The sequence below is a fragment of the Curcuma longa genome, chromosome 16 (genome assembly GCF_044706935.1).
Source record: "Curcuma longa cultivar G26 ecotype Majalengka, Jawa Barat chromosome 16, ITB_CL_G26_1.1, whole genome shotgun sequence".
NCBI lineage: Eukaryota > Viridiplantae > Streptophyta > Magnoliopsida > Zingiberales > Zingiberaceae > Curcuma > Curcuma longa.
Window position 1 is genome coordinate 861,395 of NC_133876.1, and position 23,029 is coordinate 884,423.

Genomic DNA, 23,029 nt, shown 5'->3' on the forward strand with positions numbered 1-23,029 from the left:
CGATGAAATCAAAATATCTCCACAATGATATAATATTGTCCACTTTGGACCTAAGCCCTCATGACTTTATTCTTGGGCTCTCCCCAAAAGGCCTCATACCAATGAAGATATCTTCCATCTTTTTAAACTCATGATTTTTTCCATGTGTTTTAGATGTGAGACTATGTTTACACCCTTGCAATCCAACATAATCAACCTTTGATCAAGGTTAATCAAACTCGATTGATCAAGTTCAAGTTGGCTTGAGTTGAGTTTCGATATTTGATCAATAAATATATTGACAAAGTGAGAATTAGTCAAGTAGAAGGAGGTTTTATTGGACAGGGAGATTATTGGGGTATTTGACCTCGGGTCAAGTTGACTAAAATTGATTTGGATGTGAATAATTGAGTAAAAAGTCAAATAGGTATATTTGACAGTGGAGAAGTCCAAGTGGATTACAATTAACTAGATACTTGACAATCAAAAGCACAATAGGGAGTTGACAAGAGAGAAGTCCAAATGATTCACGATTGATTAGATACTTGAGAGTTAGAAGTTCAACAGAGAGTTGGTAAGAGAGAAGTCTAAGTGGGTTATATATAGTTGACGAAACAATTTATGATTAAAAATCCAACAAGGAGTTGACATGAGAGCCGAAGTCCAAATGAGTCATGCAAGATCAAACACTTGATGATTGAAAGTCCAACAAAGAATTGACAATGAGGGAAGCCCAAACAAGTCAAGAAGGATCCGATGTTTGACAGTAGTGAAGTTTTGACAAGTCAAAGTTGACTAGATACTAGATAATAATGAAGTTCCGATAGGATAAGGTTGACTAGATGTTATATAATGGTAAAGTCCCGTCGGATCAAAGATAATTGAATATTAGGTAAAAGAAGTTTTGGGAAGTCAAGATTGATCGAATGCTAGGCAAAGGAAGTCATGATAGGTTAAGATCAATCAGATATTAGACAAGATAAGAATTCAACCTTGGTAAGACTGAAATAAATTAAGATCAATCGGATATTAGAAAAAATAAGAATTCAACCTTGGTAAGGCTAAAATAAAGGTATCAGTTGATTACTACTTAGTAGTCAATTGATGAACCCTAAAATCTTGAATTCGAGATTTGAGGGGTTTAAAAGGGTTTAATGTATATCAGTCGACTAATAGGTTTGATTAATTGACTGATGATCAACTCAATTGATTATGATCAGTCAATTGATAGAGTGGAGCAATCGATTGATGTCACTGTTTGAGTGAATAGAAAGTTTAGAATTCGACTACGTACGTGACTGAACTATTTGGGCATCAGTCGATTAATGGTGTTGTCACTATTGCAGTGGGCAGAATATTCTAAACATGATACATGACTCAACTGGTTTGTCATTAGTCAATTAATAGTAAAGAGTAGTTAACTGATGCATTCAAGGCTGAGTTGAAAAGAGTTGTTCTATAGGTGCAACATTTGAATTTTAGAGGAGCAATCGATTGATGGAGCTAGTAATCAATAGGTGGGTGATTTCCAATCACAATAGCAACCCTATAAAGAAGGGTTTCGTGGAAGATTTTGACATAAGTTCTTGAGGGTTTTGGAGAAAAGTATTATTGCATTTCTAGATCTCAAGAGATAATCAGTTACAAATAATGATCAAAGCAAAGCTTCTTAGAGTAAATTATTCATTTCAATTTCTTTTGATACCATATGTATACTTATTTTTGCTTTATATTTGTTTGTAAATAACAGGAGTTGCAAGAGGTTTCTCTGCCAACAGATGATATTCGACAAGGAGAAAAATAGTGGAGTATCGGTAGGATGAAAAATTATGGAGTAAGAATCGAGAGTTTTAAATGATCACGTAAATTCTCGTATTCTTGTACTTCTGTTTTGTTTCTTAACCCCCTTCTAGCGACGTCAACAATTCCAATATTAAGTTTATCTCTATTATTTTAAAAAAAAATGTGATATTTTTAAAATTTATATAGATTTTTAAAATTTTAAAAATCATGACATAATTTACATCACTTTTCTCTCTATTATTTTTTAAAATATATTATTTGATAATTTTAAAATTATTTTTAAAAATTTATAATTCATATAATTGTTTTGATAAAATGGTTACATAATTCTATTTAGATGCATGTGTTAGAGTAATTTAAGCGTTGTTCTAACTTTTCTTCGATAGGCGAACGAAGGTGTAGGAGATGATTTGAAAGCATTTATGAAAAAACACTTGTATGAGGTGTTAAACTTACTCTTGTTAATCAATTAGCAAGATCAAGTACACATAATTATATGTACATAGTAAAAATGAAATAATCAAACAAGATCAATAGAATCTTTTTGGTGAGTTATTCTAAATTTTGCGATGATTTTTTTTTTAATTCATCATAAATTTCATTGCAAAACACTTAAATTTTTATAGTAGATTAAGTGTCCGATCACCTAAATTGAGATTTACTCTCTCTCACGAATATAAGTCTCTTACCTCTCACAGCTAAGACAAGAGTTTATCTTTCGCAGCTTGACTGATCACCACCAAAGCCCTTGCTAGGTTACTCCTCCATTAGATGCACGAAGCCCTCAATTCGCTCCATGTGTCACTCTTCACATGATTAATGTATAGCCATCAATGTTATACATTGATGTTTTTTGTCATGTAGGCCCTTAAGTGTCTCATTCCATCCTTTTCAATCTTTAATTAATTGACGTTAAGTCTCCATGTCAACTAACTTAATTATATTGTGCAAGTTATTCTCCACAAGCTACTCCCAAGGATGGATCCAGAAATTAGAGGTGGACTGTGCTGACTTTAATTAGGTATGGAAGGGGTGGGTTAAACATCAAAATAGAATGAACAAAGAAAGAAAGAACCCATCAATTTTTCTTTGATACCAAATTGTAGACTACAAATATCTATATAATTTTTTTAAAATTAGATTAGAACCCAAAATAACCCAACCTTGGATTCATCTCTGCATGAAGTTATATTATGTTAAACTCATTTTGTCTAATCTTACGAGTTATGTTTGTGTTTAACACTTTTGAGACTTTTTTATTGCTTCCACAAGACAACTACAGTCTATTATGTAAATTGTGTACTCAAGATTTGACTAGTTACAATTGTTCCCTTTAACTTGAATAACTTTAATATTTTAATTTTTTAATGAATGAATCCTATTGCAATTTTAGAGTTGATTAATCGAACAACAGTCGTGCAATTTATTTTATCTTTATTTGCTTCGGCATAATAAATAAATCCTTAAAAAAGGCATAAAAATGCATTATAGTTTGCCAAAAAAAGTAAATAATTGCATGATCAAACAACATTATTTTTTTATAAAAAACTATGATGATCGGATGGCAATGCAAGCGCCTACCAAATCATTTAAATTATAAATTGAATTAGCACAAAAAAATATGAAAAAAATTTACGCAAGTGGAAGTAGAGGCCACAAGTGGGCCTCCTGAATGTACACTATCCAATCACAACCATGACTTCTGTTTCAGGTTCTTTCTCTTGTTCCTCAAAAGTATTAAATCGAAAGTAGTGGAAGTTCATTAGAACTCACTCATTAATTATTGTCCCCCAAAATATTTTTTTTAAAAAAAATTAGTTATTCTCATTCATTAGAACAAAAGAAATATTGAAAACATCTTTTTTACGCCAACAAAAGCAAAGGAACCATGAACGAGAGGCTGCGACGCTTGCCGCAATACAAATGGAGAAATCAAAAATGAGTAAAAGAGTAAAACCTGTACGATTACTAAATGGATGGATCCTTAATTAACGAGAGAGAACCAAATTAAAATGACTGATTTGTATATGCCAATTAAAAATTGGAAAAAAAATATTGGCTCAGAAGCACTTTACAATCTCATCTGATAATCAGATGGTTGTGATGAACCCTGACATCACCATGCATTAATCTTCATCACCAAGAGAATGGATGGGGTGAGAGAGGCTCGAACTCTCGACCTCAGGATTACCCATTGAGCTATGAGACCTACGCGCTAGCCAACTGCGCCACCACCCCATTCAAAAATATTCAAAATACGTTAATTATAAATTATTATAAGACTCACAAGGCTGGACTACAACCCATGATAACCTCTACTTAAATCCGTCTCTGGCTATTCCAATACCACCTTAATATTTCTTGTCCTACTATCATTTAGATGTCTTATACAACTTTCTTTAAACTTCATTAAATCTCTAAGTGATTGAGTGTGTTGCCTGGTCTCTGTCAACCCACATCATCCACACTCGATCTAATCGAATCATGAGCTCTAAAAGCTTCACGTTTTGTCCGGTCAAATTTTTACACAATTTAACACACATATCAAATGTATATATAATGTTTAACTTAAAATCTTTGCTCAAATATCTAAATTCAAGGCACAATTATATTAACAAAAGGGCATCCCTTCAATGTCTGGGTAAAAAAAAGGCTCCTATAAAAAGGGTCGCCAATAGTTTGCATTAATGGATATTGCAAACTTACAATGGCAAAAAAGGAAAGGACAATTAAACTCACCAATCGGAGAACATGGCCGGACAAAGAAAACCCACGAATATGGATCAACGACTCAAAACATATCTCCAGAAAAGAAAGAAAGTTCGCCGGAATTGCCGGATGGTTTAGGCATCATGTGGTGGCGATCGATGGCTTGAACAGGGAAAAATCTCGGAAAGGACTCGAGAGGAGGCGTCGCTAGCTAGCTCGCTCGGTTGGGAATTGAAGGTCGAGAAGAAGGCCTGCAGGCAAGGGAGTGGGGAGGAGATGGAGGACTCTGACCTGTGTCAGTGTTCGCAGCAGCAGCAACATGCAGTACTTGCGCGTGAAAAAACAAGAGAAGGATCGTCAGGCTCGAGAGTCTTTTGCCAGTGGCCATGCGCAAGGAGACATCGCGAGGTTATGAAGGAGAGAGAAGACATGAGAGAGGGGAGTAAAAGTTAAGTGAGACAGTGTCATCTAAACCCTAGAGAGTGGGTAAGCTTGTGTAAACTAGCAGAAGATCTATGCACACTGGCTTCTTCATAAACAATGGATTCAGCATTCACAGAAATGGATGCATGATCTACTGTAGCATGAAAGTAGCTCTTACATAGTGCTCATATATAAAAGAAGATATGTACAAAATCTCAAGTTCGTTGAATGACTCGAATTCAATCAATCAAAACCCCAACACACAACACACATTAACTTCTCCTGATAAAGACGTCCCCACGTGTTCACACAGATAAGCCTTGCGTGGCTTGCATGGAGACCTTATCCTCGGTCAACCAGGAGCATGTTTAACAGATAAGATCGGAGATATTTAGATTCGGGCCACCTCAGTTATGCATGTACTGACTTCATTGGCCGATGCGTAATCTTCACGTACTCTGAAGAAAAACAATTCACAAAAACTGCGACAAACATTTTTGTCGGTTTGTCTGGTTTTCGATCCACAATAAATACTCTTGTCTAAAGTCTAAACATGTGTTTGCCCATTCCCCAGCGGTCGCGACTCACGAAGAAGCTAGGTCATGTTCCACTTTCCAACGCAGCCTATAGTTTTTATTTTTTTAAAAGTTTTTTCTGATCCAAGCTTTATATATTAAAGGTTCACTGATCCTCCTTGCTCTCAGCTCCTTTTTTGTTCCTCAGACCTGGTCTCTTTCTCTCTCTCTCGCCATGGCTAATGCGAACATGGTTTGCTCCATGTGCGGCGATGTAGGCTTCGCCGATAAGCTCTTCCTCTGCATACGCTGCAACTACCGGTTCCAGCACTCGTACTGCACCAACTACTACGAGGAGGCGGCTCTGGCCGCCCCCGCAGTCTGCGACTGGTGCATATGCGAGAGCAGGAGCGCAAGTGAAGCCAAGCGCGGCTCTTCCTTCCTCTACTCGAAGAAGCCGACGGCGGCCGGAAGAGATCGCTCTACTGGTAGCAGTGGCGCTGGCGTAGGCGACGACAAGGTTGAGCAAAGCCGTGAGCAAGAACAAAACCGCGGCCGCAGCAAGTCAGGAGCCAGCGCTGCTTCTTCCAAGCCCACCGCCCGCCGGTACAAGCTACTCAAGGATGTTTTGTGCTGATCATACAATTAATAGCGCTTTGCTTAATTATGATATATAATATATATATGTAATTAATCAAATGCAAGGATATCTGATGTAGTAGCAGTCTCTATCTGTAATTAATTATGTATATATATACGATCGATGTGCTAATTTGCTACATATATCTTCCATGTGGTTGGAAAACATGATCGTTGAATTAAAATTAATGATGATGAGGAAAGGGGAAGAAAGAAATGGTTTGCCAATTTTGGTGGGCATAGATTTGGGAGTTGAAATCAGAATGGAGAGAGTTATGAGATGGGAACGAGGTGTCCTTAGTGTTTGACCCTATGCAAAGGGCAAGTGGTGTGGTCTTCTATGTGTCTTGTAGCAAAAAGACTGTGATCCTCTCTCTCTATATATATATAAATAACTAGGATACTAGATTCTATCACTCATTAATTATTAGTGGACTAGGGTCACTTCAATGCTAGCTGCCGCAAACACAAACTAAATTTTATAAGTCTGGAGTTAAATTCCTTGCTTACTTATCATAATAATCAAATCAGTGACACAGATCTGGAAGATGCATGGGTATTAACTAGGCTTGATGCATGCTCTACGGTGAGGAGACATGAGAATATGGAGTGGGGAACACGTGCATGCATTGTGGGTAATCTCGTGCATTTGGTCCTGTCATGTAGGACATCATACGTGCCTGGTGCATGTGCTTGTAGGGTACGTTGCACAGAAGCGTGGACAGATGGAACCACAAACACGGCACCATCTGCTTCTGCTTCTTGATCTTTATATAAAGTGGCTAGCTCGATCTGCATGCTCCAAAAAGCTTGTCCGATCATGCTGCATGCCTCTGCGATTCCACCTCTGTATATTTTTCTCATAATAACTGCTAGTTAATTTGGCTATCTCGTACTGTATAACCATACAGTATTCAGGTTGTATATCGATCGAGGAGATTAGTGTCATCTTCTTCTTCTTCTTCTGGTTGAGAGAGTTGAACACCTCTTCCTCTGATCGATCGAGAGGAAACTGGCCATATGGAAATGCATGTTGCAATGGATTCAGTATTTTTCAACTTTCTTCCTGCAATTTAATTAGATGGATCGGATGAGAAGCACAAATTAATCAGCAAACACAATGAATAGTAATTAATAACAGGAAACTCTAACATCCACTGCACAATAAAAACCTACACGACCGCCAGAAAAAAATCATATATTTTAATTATGTGTTTTCTTTTATTTTAAATTAAAGTATGCAATTTTTTAAAATTTCAGAAATAATGGTCCGCTGTACTTATACACTGGTCAATCGACGAATGGAATGACACAGAGTATATGTGTAATGGTAAGTCACAACATATATGTCATAGACACAATATCATTAGGCAGTTAATCTCGAATGAAGTGATTGCAATCTACTATATATATGTCAAATCCAAAGATAATTTGGTTGATCCTCTAACGAAGGGGCTAAATTGAGATCAAGTATACTGTTCATCGAGAGAATTAGATTAAAATTAAAAACGATTATAGCAGTAACCTAATCTTGTTGACTGAAGATCTTAAGATCTTGGTTTAATAGGACAACGAAATTACAGAAGTTGTGTTATAGCACACGAGATATATTATCTCTATCCCAATCCTAGGATGAATTTGTGTTGTCGTACCACATGTAGTGAGGTTAAGCTTATGTTTTTAATGACTTCTATATCTTTATAAGGTGGAGTATGGTAAGATACTCTTGATAGAAGTGTCGCCTATATGAGTGTGAAGACAGACTGCTTCAATAAAATACTTATGAATCCAAAACGATGTCCATGGTTGAAATAGAATCAACCATGAGAACCTAAAGTAGGTGAGATAAGTCTCTGTGTGAGTGTTATTATCTTAGTATACACCAACAGCTGAGCAGTTCAAGATATCATGTTCACTGCGCAGCCTAGTATGCTCGATAGCATTCCACTACGGAAGGTTCAAAGACACAATTAGTTACCTCTCCCGATGCATGACTTATCGATTGGATTCTTGTAAAGTGTCAGCATGTATACACGTATTAATTTTCATTCATGTGGGGGATTATTGGATATTGGGACATTAAAGGACTAATATGGTTTTGTGAAAAATTGAGGTGCCATCAATCGATGAAAATTGAAATTAACTTTAAAATCGAAATCTACATTTCGCGTAGATAAATCTAGACTATTAATTTGCTCAAAATCGATTAAAGGTGAATGAAAAATTAATTGTTTAAAGTCAGTCCAGAATATATTAATTGTTAATTAATACTATATAAGGAAGTACATGAGGAATAGTCCCACATCGGTAAAATTCAATAAGCTTCCCTTCTTTATTAATGTTACTGTGTTAATAGAGTTAACACAAAAAGCTATGTGCTCTCTTTAATTTTCACGGGCGAACAGGTACTCGCATATGTGAGCCCGTGGCTCGCTACGCGCGCGCAATAGTGGAGCAGCCACATCGTTTTACGGAGATAGTGTTGAACACTAGTCTCGACGATCTGATATCAATTTCCATCTCCTCCGGCTGTCCGGCATCACCGACCAACACCAAATTCTATATTGAGTGAGATCTACCGCTAATTTGCTTGTTGAGTAGAGTTTCTGCATGCAGTACGTAGGCCTTTTTGTTGATCCTTTTTCTACCTCTCACAAAGCCACCTCCCTTCCCATGATCCATGAGAGCTATTAATAGGCTTCTTGAATTTAATAATTTAATTTGTCATCGATCGGTAAATTTAGAGTCATCTAGCGTCGAAAGATCAGTTTTATCCTCATCGTATATATCGTTCAAGAAATGTCACTTTCATCCTGTACAATTCATCGTATGGTACAAATTGTAGCCCTATACTATTGGAGAAATATATAGCTTGGTCAAGCAAATGCTTCTTTTGCGAGCTATCCATTACTCAATAACCAGCTATGGCACCTACAGAACAAATCATTTACACTTTACTAGGATTCATTCAGAAACAAAACCCTGATTCCGAGAAAACAACTAAAATTAACAATTACTTTGAACACAAGCCTAAAATCCACAGATCGATCGGCAAGTTCTATTAGAAGCTTAAAGACGATATATAGGCTAAATTAACCCTCTTATAGGAAAGAAGCAAATCGGTTGTTTACTTCAATGAGAAGAAACATCAAACACGATACTGCATTGATCAATACAGAATGCAGTCCGAGGAGGTTTTGATAAGATTGAAGAAATCTCAAGGGCAGGTGACGTATCAAGAAGATTGAATAAGGTAATTAATGAAAGAGACCAAGCAGCACATCAAAAGATCAACTTTTTTTTTTTTTTGATACGAGTCGTTGCAGAACAACATTGAAGTGGAAGAAGGAAATGAGAGGTAACAACACCTGAGCGCTGAGGGACGGTCGATCAAGGAACAGCTAGCGAAATGTGGGCGAAGCGGACCGCTGCACACTCACCAAAGCGAGGAGATGGAGATGGAGATGGGATTGGAATTCTCGTCGTCTCTTCATCTCTTTCGATTCCAAGCCGATTCGGTAGGATTTGCATAATGCTAGACAAAGATCACATAGAAACGGATCTAATACGGCCTGCCCTTGCTGTCTCGTGAGAGAATTTGCTCGAGTACGATGGGCCGAAGCTAATAATAAAAAATGGACCCTTTTATTACGATAAATAATTGTAAAATTTAATTTGTAAATAATAAATACACTATATACATAAATAAATCTAAAATAATATATTCCATCAATAAAAAATTAATAAATATTTAAAATAATTATATAAACATTACTCATCTAGCTATTTTAAAGGTAAAAATATTTATCAAATTTATATAATTTAATTGTCGGACTATTTCTTTTTCAAATGACAACATTGCTAGTTTATTTAGTCTATCATGTGACATGATTGATCGAAAATAATATTGATTAATTTCAACTTCGAGAAACTTTTTTCTATCAATGAAACTATTACTGGTGATGTGGTGAGTCTTGCCCGGGCTTGACGTGACAGGATAGGTCAACAGGCAGTCCAGCTTGGCCGGTCCCGGGGTCCACGGTCAACATTGTCCTATGAACCCAGGCCTCGTTATCCAGGGAACGGTCGATCCAGTCTGTCTAAATAACCCTGTCTACCTGGCCTGTTAGGTCTCTCAATCCGTTTACCCGGTTAAGCCTAGTAAAGGATATTCCCGGATAAACGCCTCGCTCCAACATAAACACGCAAGTCCTTTAATGATCAGTCTACTTAGCTTACCCATACTCATCGATTTGTCCGGCCCGCACGGGCATTTACTCCATCTACCCGGGTAAGCCCAACTAGCGTCAGTTCCGAGTATTCGCATCACTCCAACATCGTCGCCCGGGTCATCCATCGCTTAACTTGTCCTAGCTTAGTCAGTTTGCTCAGTTCATTCAGGCCATTCAGCCTGCCCGGCCTGCTCGTTACAACACTTCGTTTACCCGGCTGATCCTCACTGTGGTCGGTCCCGGGTAACTTGCCTCGTCCCACCGTCAGCAATCTAATCACTCAGGCTACTCAGTCTACCTGCTCGGCTCGACTATCCAGTTCACCCAGCTTACCCAGGTAATCCTGGCCATCACCGGTCCCGGACATCCCCTCCCACTCCGACATCAATCCCGGCTCAAGTCTTCTAGCTAACAGACAAATATGATGCAGACAATCAAGCGTGCGAACTGTCGTAGAGGGGAAAGGCTATGGTTATGTCTCCACGCCATACCGCGTCATTGCTGCCAACTTTCTACCCATAGCTAAACGACAAAGATAACGTACAGCATCGAGCCGTTGAACAGTTATAGGCATATCGTCCATGTTTCCTAGATGCCGCCCTACTGGTGTAGATGTTAGCAAAGTCCAGGATCTGTTCCCCCCGATACCACCATAGCCTGCCCCCCTGACAGATAGAATGTTCGCCTCGTAGGTATATCAATTCCCATGCAGGTACAAGTTTTCTCTCTCGACTTTCGCATTTGACAACTACTACTACTACTATTCTTTCTTCCTCCATCTTCACCGAAAACTGACTTGAGCGTCGGAGTGGCCTGTGGGGACCCCCGGCACCAGCTAATCCGTTTGTTTGTGGTAATCTCGCATGTCTCCTTCCTGCCGGGGCCCGCTAGGGTTGAGGTGGCATTTCCTTGACTGGTGGATTGACTATCGGTGACATTTGGCCGGAACAACTGGTATGATTAACAAAATCTTATAGGCAATGTAAGTATTTAACCATTCAATTTTGCTAGAGATTGTAACATATCAATTGCTCTTTTTTCATTTATTAAATATCATTTCACGACCATTAACTTTGAACAGAACTCATCACCATTAATGTCTAAGCGTTCATCGTGACTCAAAAATTGTTGAAGCTCCATATAAGACTTCATCAAGTTAGTAAACTTGATAAGACTCACCATTAAAGGCTCACTCTTTAACTTCTCCAAATTCAATAAAAATTTAAAAATCTCTTGATATTGTTTAAATTGTTCAAACTTAAACTTGAAGAGAAGCTTGAGTTTGATCAATTATTAATAGAAAATATTCAACTTTAAAAAATTCTTCACCTGATTGTATCACATCATCATTGTCACTTTCATCAAATTGTTTCTTTCTTTGAATGATGTATTTTTCTCAAAATTTAGATTTAATCCCCATTTCACTTGCCATTTGTATAACTTTATTCATGGCACTAGCAAACCCCTCTTCTTTAAACTCATCAAGAAATTGATTAAGTGCTTGTAAGAGATTGATTGCAATATCAATATTTATATACTCAGATTGAATAAACTTACTCATAGGATTTATTGCTCGTAACTGTTAGTACCGATGGAATCAAAATATCTCCACAATGGTATGATATTGTCCACTTTGGGCCTAAGCCCTCATGGCTTTGTTCTTGGGCTCTCCCCAAAAGGCCTCATATCAATGGAGATACTTTCCATCCTTTTAACCCCACGATCTTTTCCATGTACTTTAGATGTGGGACTATGTTTGTACCCTTGCAACCCAACAATCCCCCCTCAAACAAAGGACCACAGGCCCCCCTCAAAGTCATTTTTGATGTCTGAATCCTCGATCCACCAGGACTTTTTGCCCCTCGGTCCACCCGACCTACTAGGATTTCCCACCTAGCCGCAGCTAGGACTTTTTGCCCCTCAGTCTACCCGACCTACTAAGACTTCTTACCTAGTCGCAACTAGGACTTTTTGTCCTTCGGTCCACCCGACCTACTAGGACTAGCTTCTCACCTAGTGTCTGGTCCTCTTGATTCAGATACGGGAGCACCCACTTCCTTTGTTTAAGGTTCAAACCACATGGTTAGATCTGGATCATGGCTCATCCGGCGGTTAGTCCGGTGAAGAGCGATTTCGCTCTGATACCACTTGTTAGTACCGATGGAATCAAAATATCTCCATAATGGTATGATATTGTCCACTTTGGGCCTAAGCCCTCATGACTTTGTTCTTGGACTCTCCCCAAAATACCTTATACCAATGGAGATACTTTCCATCCTTTTAACCCCATGATCTTTTCCATATACTTTAGATGTGGGACTATGTTTGCACCCTTGCAACCCAACAGTAACAAGTTATACTATATTACCATTCCAAGATAATACTAAAGTCTCAATATCACTCTTTGTTTTAGAATCTTCAACAATTTCCATCAAGTCAAGTAAAACATCTCTTATATGTACAATTTACTCTTTTATGACTTTTACGCTTTCAACATGACTTTCCCAACGAGTATGTGATAGTGGCTTAACGGTCAAACTAGGTAGGTTATCTTTAAAAAAATTTCGTCTATTTGTAGAGGAAGAAAATAATGTGTAAATGTGTACACCACTCCAAAGAAGGACTTGGCTTTAGGATAACATTCCATCATATCAACTAAGGTCAAATTAAGACTATGACAATCACATGGTATATAAAAAGTTCTAGGATTTATTTCCAACAATCTTTTTTGTATACTTTTGTGTCTTCCACTTATGTTAGACCCGTTGTTATACCTCTGTCCTCTTATGTCATCAATGTCAAGCCCAACTCTAGTTAACATAATCAAAAGTTCACTTGATAACCCAAGACTTGATGTGTCATCCACCTTTAAAAACTAAACCCAATATTCTTCTACTTTTGGTGTGTCTGTCGAATTATCCAAGCATCGTGGCATTAGAGACATTTATTCTTGATGACTTGCATCTGAAATACAATTAAGTATTATTGAAAAATATTTTGCATGTTTAACTTTTACAATGATTGCTCTTTTTCACTTCATTTGTCAAAGTCACTATCAATTCATTCTGAATTTTGGGACTAAAATATATATATTGAGATTCCCTTGCTTCACAACGTCGAACATGCTCCTTCATCACTAGATCAAACTCAACAACCATTTCTATTATTTACAAAAATAGTCCATTATTCTTGACATAAAGTTTCTCATCATCTCCTCAAAAGGCCAAAGTATTTTTGGCAAATGCTTTTCACAATGGAGATTATTCTCGTTAACACTTGCTTTCAATGTTATCTTTAATTTGTTAATTTGAAATTGGATATTGTAATCAATTGTTTGATTTTTTTAAGTCTCTTTTCTAATTCAACCCAAGCAATCATGCAATCCATATGGTCGTTACTAGTTTCATGATATTTAAGACTTCTATGCATATCACAACCATTTTGTATCCATCATTATCCAAATTTCCCATTCTACTCATAATTTGCTCATTTAGAGGATTTTGGTTAAAGGCTCTCTACAAACAACTAATTAATTAGGTACCCCTATCTATTTTTACTCACATCAACCTTCCATAATGTTGCTCAAAATAGCGAATCTAAATTACAAGTAACTCATAATCTCTCACTTCTCATCATTTTCTAGGTCTTCAAGTTGTCACAATTTTTATATTGCCCTTAAGTTCATTTTTGTCAAGTCCTTAGTCCATTTAATACACTAAACCCTCTAAGTTTGCTCCGCATATCATCCTTTGCTTGGTCACTTATAGAGTACACCTCATTTCGAGCCACTTTGAAGTAGCTTCGATAAGAATTTTTCTAATCCTTCAGACAACCCACACTATCCTTCGTCATTCACCTATAAACTCAACTTGTTCTAAGTTGTCAAAGTCGTCAAAACGTTATGTTTCTCATCCTAGAGTCCACTTTGCAAGGAACTTTTTAGTCTTTCGAATGTCTCGTACATTTTTCTCTAATCACCTCCAAATCCATCTCATATTAGACTTCTGATGTATCGAATCAAATCAAGACAACTTGGTCATACTAAATCAACCAGCACAACTCGACCCTATTGAGTTACTGGCCCCATGCATAACTTGCCAAGTTCTTGCAAACTTAATGCATGCATACATATCAATAATACAAACAAATTAAATCTAACTTAAATATTTTTCTGAACATATCAAAACATCCTTAGGGAACATGATCAAACTCAATAACATATACAATCTTCCAAAATCACTTGGGAGCATGTATGGTCGCACTCACATATTGGAGTTGACAAAAGAGAGAAACAAAAGATAAGTGGAGCTTTATTAATTGGATCTAAATAAGTATGGTAATTGCTAGGGTTTTATAAGTATATATGTACTTTTATATATAAGCATCTATGATGACCTCCAAACAATTAATTATAAGATCGTTACGCTAATAGTATTGTAACGACCTCATTACCATATATCACAATGCCAAAGATATTTTATAAATATGTCATCCATAAATATGTGAAAAACATTGAAATAGAAAATGATCTCTCTCTAAATGAAATAGAAATTAACCAAAACATTATCTACATCCGTAATATTAATTTCATACATAATAAGTGGGCCGCACTAAAATAAAGAATGATCTCTTTTCGAAAGGAAATAGCTTTTGGTTTCTGAATGAGCCAAAAGAATAATTATCCTAAGGAATAGAATATAGTAACTAAAGTAAAAAACAAAAGTTTATATTCTTCAATTTGATCATTCATTAAATAAAAAAAAGTTAATTTATTTACTTGATTATGATAATATTTAATTAGGTTATAGGATAAAGAGTATAATAGACTTCACAATATATATTTTTCTCAATGCATTTGACTTGCTTAGGTTGCTTAATTAATTAATCCTAAGTATCTTTCAGATACTAAGTCTAATATTGAGCCTTCTATCCTATCAATCATAATTCATGTGAAGCAAGATGCTGCATGTCCTATCCAATCTCTCATCAAGATTTCTTTGTTCTTTATTTTTTTTTTTCAGTTGATGCAAAATCTTGCAGCTGGGTGTAAACCACATGGCTTTGGTAGCTTAAAGCAAGACAAGAGTCCTTTCATTTCCCACCACAAACTCTAGCTAAACTAATTCTCTAATTTCCCCTCGTAGGAACTGTTCAACAGAAATTAAATGAATTGCTTCGATCTTCAGCTGTTCTGCTCTGCAAGATATTCACAGGATCAAAACTTTTATTATTCCGGCTAATCTATTAATTTCATGATTTGACATGAATGGTATAATTGCTCTCTAGATCTCTCTAGTGCACTAGACGATCGATCTCCTTCTTCCACCTTCACTCAAACTTCGACAGCAATGCAAAAAAGGTCACTTCACCATCATGCATTAATTTCTTCTGTACATAAAAATTCACCTTAATTTCCTAATTGGTATACAGACCAATTAATCTTGTTTTGTTTTCTTAATCAGAACTAGTATTTTAGATTGAAAAAAAAAGAAAGTTAAAGAATATATATCTACCTTTTGATAAAAATAAAAAGAGTCATTGAGAAAAAGAATGAATATGAGCAAAAGGTTTAGGAGATACCTTGGGTGCAATCCTGTGACAGTAGTGTTTAGACATGGAACGCTGTAGCTCTACAGAGGCTAAACCCTCAACCCTAACCGACCTCCATTCTTAATTAAGTCCTTCTCCCCTCTCCCTTCCCCGGCCAACCATTCGTGGTCACATGATTATTGCAGTCATGTCGGACTCCAACCTGTGTGACGTGTGCGGCAGCGCCGGCGGAGGCTCGTGCCCCCACTGCACCGACCTCAACTGCGCCCTCCCAGGCCAGTTCAACGCGCCCATGCGCGAGTTCCATTTCTTTGGGCATGAGGACTCCGTCGCCTGGATGCTAAACGATGGCAAGGAGGAGGATCCACCAGTACTGGAGGAACCCCCGGCAACGACCGCCAGGGGATTCCGGTACCTAGATGGCTTGGGGGGAGGAGGCGGCAACTCTAGACTCGGCCTGGCGTTGGATGTTTGCCTGAGCAGTTCCGCTAGGCCGCTGGAGACGATACCTGCTGTATCGATGCCGACGGCGCTGGCAGTGGGGCAGGCGGCGGCATCTAGCGCCACCCTCGTGAGTGGAATTCGATTACTTTGATCACCTCATACAAGTTTTTGGGCATTGTAGGGGCATAACTGGAGCTAAGATTAAATTAGATATTAAAAGCAATTTATTTGCATTGTATTTTATTTCATGTGTCATGCATGTGATCTGATGAGCACTAATTGAATATATTTCCGGATTTGTTTGTAGATGTCGTTCTTGGACTCTTTAAACGATAGAGACAAAGCTGTCGGAGACGGCGGCATGATGGTCGGGCAAGGTGATGACCTGACGATGGAGAGGGAAGCCAAGATCATGAGGTACAGAGAGAAGAGGAAGAAGAGGAGGTACGAGAAGCGGATACGGTATGCCTCGAGGAAGGCCTATGCTGAGATGAGGCCTAGGGTGAAAGGGCGTTTCGCGAAGACGATGTAGTCTACGTAGACTCAGCCACTCGATCGAAATGATTTCAGATGGTTCCTGCACTAGGAGTAGAAGCTGATCTGCTAATGCATGTCAACCTGCAATTGCAATTATATAGTGAGTTCTAGGTTTCGATCGATATGATTAATTATAATTTTCGATGTTGACTTAGCTTTCAATATGCATAGATCTTGTTAGAGAGTATATATATATGAATTCAAAGTTCTGAAAAAGCTAAGTGTGCTCTAACACCTTCATCCAATGGCACCTAAGAATATATATCTATATCATCCTTCTAGCTACGTGGTACTTCATTACATATTTGATTAGTTGTAATATTGGATTAAGAGTGAGGGCCTATTAATGTGCTACACGCGAACAGAATAATATTGTGCAAAATAACAGCACATGTTATTTAGTTACTTTAATCTAAGTTCTATATGTATTCCGATTATAAAAGGTGATATGATATATGCGCCACTAGGCGAAATATTCTTAGCCAAACTATATTTTGGCAGTAGTTTATTGGACAAATTTTATTTAATTTAACCAGTAAAATATTTAAAAAATTGATTTTGATAGATAAAATATTAAAAAATATCAATCAATTGAGTTTTGGTGGGTAATTATTATTCATTTGTCAAAATAAATTTTCAATTAATCTTGGCCGATAAAAATTTAAATGTATTATTTAGAAGTCATCTTGACAGTAAATAAATTTAATAAATGAAAACTAATTTATTGATCAAAATTTAGCTCATAATTATATTAATTTCAATAGCTAAAAAAATTTAAAATGTAATAAAAAATTCATTTGGTATAAATTTTATCAGTAAAATTTTAGTGTGATGCCCAATTTCAATTTTTAAAATTTTTTAATAAAATTATCAATAAACAATTTAGTTGATAAATTTAATGCATCAAACAAAATTTGATTGAGAAAATTTAATATATCAATCAAAACTATAAAGATGGAGTTTTGAAAAAATTAAATAAAATAAAATTTATTGATGAATTTACTATAGAATTATTAATTAATTTCACTTTAATAAAATATAATACCTAAAAATAATTGAGATAAAATTTAAAATAAATTTGAGAGAAAAATTACAAATAATTTTTTGTAAATAAAAATAAATACAAATTTGAGACGTATTATATTTGTCTTAACAATTCCTTATCTCAAATTGAATTTAAGCTATATATTATATATATAAATTTTCATAAATATAAATAATTATAAATTATAAATTTGAGACTGTATTATATCAATTTAAAATTTTATTTTAAATATATAAAAAATAGACAAAAAACAATTTTAAATTTATACAAATCAAAGATAAAATTGATACAGAATTATAAATCTATATATTTTAAACAAATAAAAAAATCTAAAACAATTATTAACTATATATATATATATATATATATAGTTAATAATTGTTTTAGATTTTTTTATTTGTTTAAAATATATAGATTTATAAATATATATAGTTAATAATTGTTTTAGATTTTTTTATTTGTTTAAAATATATAGATTTATAATTCTGTATCAATTTTATCTTTGATTTGTATATATATATATATATTTACTCAGGATCTAACTCTCTTCCTTCTTCACATCCCTTTCCATGACAAGGACAGGAAATCACAACCTCGACGATGATCCATCAGATCTGAGAGTTTACTTCTACGATCTTATGCTGCTAGACACTGGGATAACTTTGTAACTTGCCTCTGTAGATCACGAATCTCGTCTTGCGTGTAACGTTCACGATGTGAGACTTCCTCTGTCGGAACTTGTCTGTCACGACTATGATAACCACCATGACGACGATCCATCGGATCTAAAAGCTCTGATACCAACTGACACCGAGCAGAATAGCGATTATTCTAGAGGCGGAAGATTGGAAGAGAATTGAGGAGAGAACAAATTTGAAAAATTGGAAAAAACGGGTAGAAGGCTGCGATGGCGCTGATTCTAGGTTTTTTGCTAAAAAAAGAAAAATTTTATTAATCAACCAAACTGCTTTTTAAACATCAACTTATAAGATGTTTATATAGACTCAGATCTTAAGAAAGATTCCTAAAAAAGAAAATTTCTTAACAAACTTGGAAAGAAAGATTTTTAATAAAAAGGAAAATTTCTTAACAAACTCGAAAAGAAAGATTCCTAATAAAAAGGAAAATTTTTTTTAACAAACTCAAAATCCTAAATAGATTTAAAAAATAAAAAAAATAAACTTTTTAAAACTACTCTAAATACTAAAAACTCTAAAAATTATTAAAAATAAAAAAAAATTAAAAATCTTCAAATCCTCCTGCATCATGAACCTTCTATTCTTTCTAAATAAGGAGAACATAACTGATTTACTTCTTCTTTCTTTCCCTTACTTTCCCTCCATTTTCTTTCTAAAACTTTCTCACACCCTATCCAAATAGAGCGTAAAAGATATTATAATTAAAACCCAATGATATTTCTCAATATTATTTTGTCTTTACATTTGAATTTCTCTTTCTTCATAAAAGATTAAAGCAATCTATTAGTTGTTTTTAAAAAAGATAATTTCTAAAAAAATAAAAGAAATCAGGCAAAACTTTTATTTAATCATCATGACGACTTAAAAACTGTGGTTCAACTCGAAGATGCATGTTAAATTAAAATTAATTTTATAATTATATGTTTGACATTGTATGAACATTTCTTTTTAATATTTTTATTAATGATATGATATTTATTTATTTTATTAAAGTTGTAAGGAATATAATGTAATTGAACATCCATATTATTATAAAGAGGAGGTAAACGTACTTGCAGAAGAGTAATATGAAAATCATAATTTAATAATTATATATATTTTTTAATAGGAGACGATGACTTTCTATAATGATAAGAAAATCTTATTTTTTGCGAGAACAATAAAGAATGAAAATTTTCTATCCATCTTTGATGATTTTAAAAATCTAGTTGAAAGTTTGATTATGTTCATGGATTATGATTAGAATCCAAATCATCAAAGATATACAAGACTCTGATATCTATTTCTCCTTATATCATCTAGTACATATATAGAGATGGATGTTATATAAGAGACAATTGTACATAGATTTGTTTGAATAGTTCGATTGTAATATAAAAAACATAAAAAATATAACAAATCTAGAAAAAAATTTAAGTAAAATTTTAATATTACATAATTACATTGTAAGTTTGGTGCAATATGAATAATTTGATACAACAAAAGTGCATGAAATTGTGAATGCTACATCTTAAATTAATTAGAGAGAAAATATTTATTTTTTGCGATCCAAACCTAATTGTTCAGCCTTCCACTACCTTCCTTAGGATCAGTATCCTTCTTATACCCATCTTTTTTTTATCATATGCAAAGTGGAGGTGAGTCGGATGATGCTCAACTTATAGTCTAGTGGTACTACCACCTGATTCTTGTTCTTAGACAAGCATGTTTTTGATATTGTTGGGGATCATAGTATATATATATATAGAGGAATGATATGCCGCGCGACAAACGCCGCGCGACTCCTCCGCGACAGCCGACCTCCTCTCATTCATCGTCGCCGTTCGTCGCCGTCCGATCACCGTTGGCCGCAATTTCGGACTCGTTGGAATCACAACTCGACGGCGCACACATTGGCATCGGATTCCGGCCGGATTGTGGCCGGAATCCGGCCAGAAACGCGACAGAGGCGCTGTTGGCCGATTCCGGCGGAAATCGGCCGGAATCCGACCGAATCGCGGCCGGAGACCGGCCGCGGTCGACGCGCCGGCGCCGGGCGCGTCGACCGCGGCCGGTCTCCGGCCGTGATTCGGCCGGAATCCGGCCGATTTCGGCCGGAATCGCCCAACAGAGGCTCTGTCACGTTTTTGGCCGGATTTCGGCCGGATTCCGGCCACAATCCGGCGGGAATCCGGGTCCGGCCGGAGCGCCGGCGAGTTGGCCTTCCAACGCATCCGGTCCGGCGGCCGTTGGTGGTCGGACGACGGTGAACAGCGGCGGAGAAGCAGCGAACGTCGGAGGAGTCGCGGACGGTTGCGCGGGATATGTCGCGCGGCATATCAAAACCGTATATATATATATATATATATATATATATATATATATATATATATATATATATATATATATATATATATATATATATATATATATATATATATATATATATATATATAGGATTGATATCCTGCGCGATGAGTTTACGCGACTGCGTGCGCGACAGCCGACGTGGCGAGGAGTTTCACTGTTCATCTTCCACCGTGGCCGAAACGAAGCAAAATCCTACAAAATCCCGCCTCTCCCAAATCGCGCGGCCAAACCTCAAAATCGCGCGGCATCCCATCGCCGCCCTCGCCCACTGCAGCCGCGCCCTCTCCTCCATGTGACGCCTCCGCCATCGCTTCCGCCGCCAGCGAGGTCATCGAAGCACACCGCCGCCAGCCGCCCCCTCTCCTCCATGTGCCCAAAGGCGGTGCCTTCGGACAGCGCGAAGGGTGCCTCACTTCCCCTTTCAACCATCACCAAACACTCCTCTCCAGCACTCCTCATAGAGGAATTACATCGAACGACTCATCCGCTTCGGTTCCTTGCCGCCCTCGCGCCTCTCCTTCACTGATCTCCTCTCCTCCCCCGTCGCTCATCCGCTTCGGTTCCCTGCTGCCCTCGCGCCCTCTCCTTCATGTGCCCAAAGGCGGTGCCTTCGGATAGTGTCTGAAGGCACCATGCGCTGCTACAAGCTCGTCGCCGCCGTCGCTCCCCGTCCCGATCGCCGTCGTCGCACTCCTCTTCTTCCTCCTCCGCACTCCTCGTCCCCCGTCTCGATCCTCGCCAGTGAGACTCCTCTTCTTCTAAATAATTTCAATAAAAAAATAATTTCAGGATCTTCCACCTGAACGAGCGTTTGCTGATTTTGTTCTCTACAACTTGGTGCTCCACCTGGTGATCATGAACTTCCTTGGGTAGATGGAACTCTGCTATAACATTCTTCTTCCTTTTTTTTTTGAGCTTGAACTATGGGACTAGAAGTTTGTTTTTCATGTTGCTGCTAATAAGATTTTGTCCGTGTTTATGGAAAATGAAAGGAACTCCATGAGTTGCAAAGTAATTTTTTTGCTAACTATTTAATAGCTAGTAATTTTGTACTTATATTGAATGATATAATATCTGCTATCTTGTTAGAAAGGTTCATGGATGAAAAAGAAAGGGGGGCTTTAATGTGGAAAATTAAGATCCTTCTCCCCTTCACGTAAGTTACGTTCTCCTTGGCCGTGCACAAAGTAAATTGGCAATAATCTTCTGTTTCTATTTATTCTATTTCATTTAAAACACTATTCAAAAGCTGTTTTTGTTTCTGGAATAAGTAAATAAAGAGAGTCATATGTTGGATGACTAAAAAACATATGGAACCAAACAACTTTCATGGATACATCAGGAACCAAACAACTAACATGCTTTGCATTGTGATATAGCCTTGAGTAGTGTTTATTGTAGAGACAAGAACCATATAATTATCCCAAATAGCTCGGTCTAACACATGATAATGTTCAGACATGTAAAAGAATGTAGTACTGTTGAGACTATTGGCCAACTTTTTTTTTTTGCCTTCTCTACATCCAATTCCTCTAATGAAGTTGAAAATACATCATCTCAAGGACGATGTATTAGTTATTGAGCCACTTATCTGTATTGAAGTAATTATTATGTTTTATGCATTGACCTCCAATGAACCATGATTTCATCTTGTTGCCTAATTCTGTCATTTTTATGATTGATTGTGGTGTCTGTCTAGACACTTTGTTTATCATGATTAATTAATTGATTCATTCAATACTGCTCCACTGCATAATATCTGTCCACAAATATTAATCTAAGAAAGTTTTTCTGTTTTACAGATGGAGCACAATGGTCAAGATGAATATTTTTCGTTGTGACTTTGCCTGTGCCGAGCTTGATGGTTATATATATGTTGTAGGTGGAATTGATTCCTACGGTGATTGCTTATCAAGTGTCGAAGTGTATGACCCAAGCATAAATAAGTGGATCGTAATCCTTAGGGACAAACTGTTTTGTAAATATAAATTTGAATGATTTAAAAATCTATTTGTTGTGAAACGAAATTGTGACTTGTTGTGAAATGTAAGTTTATACAGTTGTATTTTGTTCATGTTGAAGTATGCATTATTGTTGTTGTGAAAT

The 23,029-nt window shown here is 36.6% G+C and overlaps 2 protein-coding genes and 2 non-coding genes across 4 annotated transcripts; 2 read left to right on the plus strand and 2 right to left on the minus strand.

Moving 5' to 3' along the window:
* Window positions 1-3,838: 3,838 nt before the first annotated feature.
* LOC141848153 (small nucleolar RNA snoR114) lies at window positions 3,839-3,924 on the minus strand. The gene has a single exon (XR_012603491.1). It is a non-coding gene; the product is annotated as a small nucleolar RNA snoR114 (small nucleolar RNA).
* Window positions 3,925-3,934: 10 nt separating this feature from the next.
* Window positions 3,935-4,020, minus strand: TRNAM-CAU (transfer RNA methionine (anticodon CAU)). The gene is given in 2 exon segments: window positions 3,935-3,970; window positions 3,983-4,020. It is a non-coding gene; the product is annotated as a tRNA-Met (tRNA).
* Window positions 4,021-5,490: 1,470 nt separating this feature from the next.
* LOC141848118 (uncharacterized) lies at window positions 5,491-6,215 on the plus strand. Its single transcript, XM_074736236.1, has one exon. The coding sequence runs from the start codon at window positions 5,665-5,667 to the stop codon at window positions 6,064-6,066; it is 402 nt and encodes a 133-aa protein (XP_074592337.1). The 5' UTR covers window positions 5,491-5,664; the 3' UTR covers window positions 6,067-6,215.
* Window positions 6,216-16,037: 9,822 nt separating this feature from the next.
* Window positions 16,038-16,826, plus strand: LOC141846925 (transcription factor GHD7-like). The gene is made up of 2 exons (XM_074734950.1): window positions 16,038-16,421; window positions 16,602-16,826. Exons 1-2 carry the CDS (start codon window positions 16,038-16,040, stop codon window positions 16,824-16,826), a joined length of 609 nt encoding a protein of 202 aa, XP_074591051.1.
* The last annotated feature ends 6,203 nt before the right edge of the window (window positions 16,827-23,029 follow it).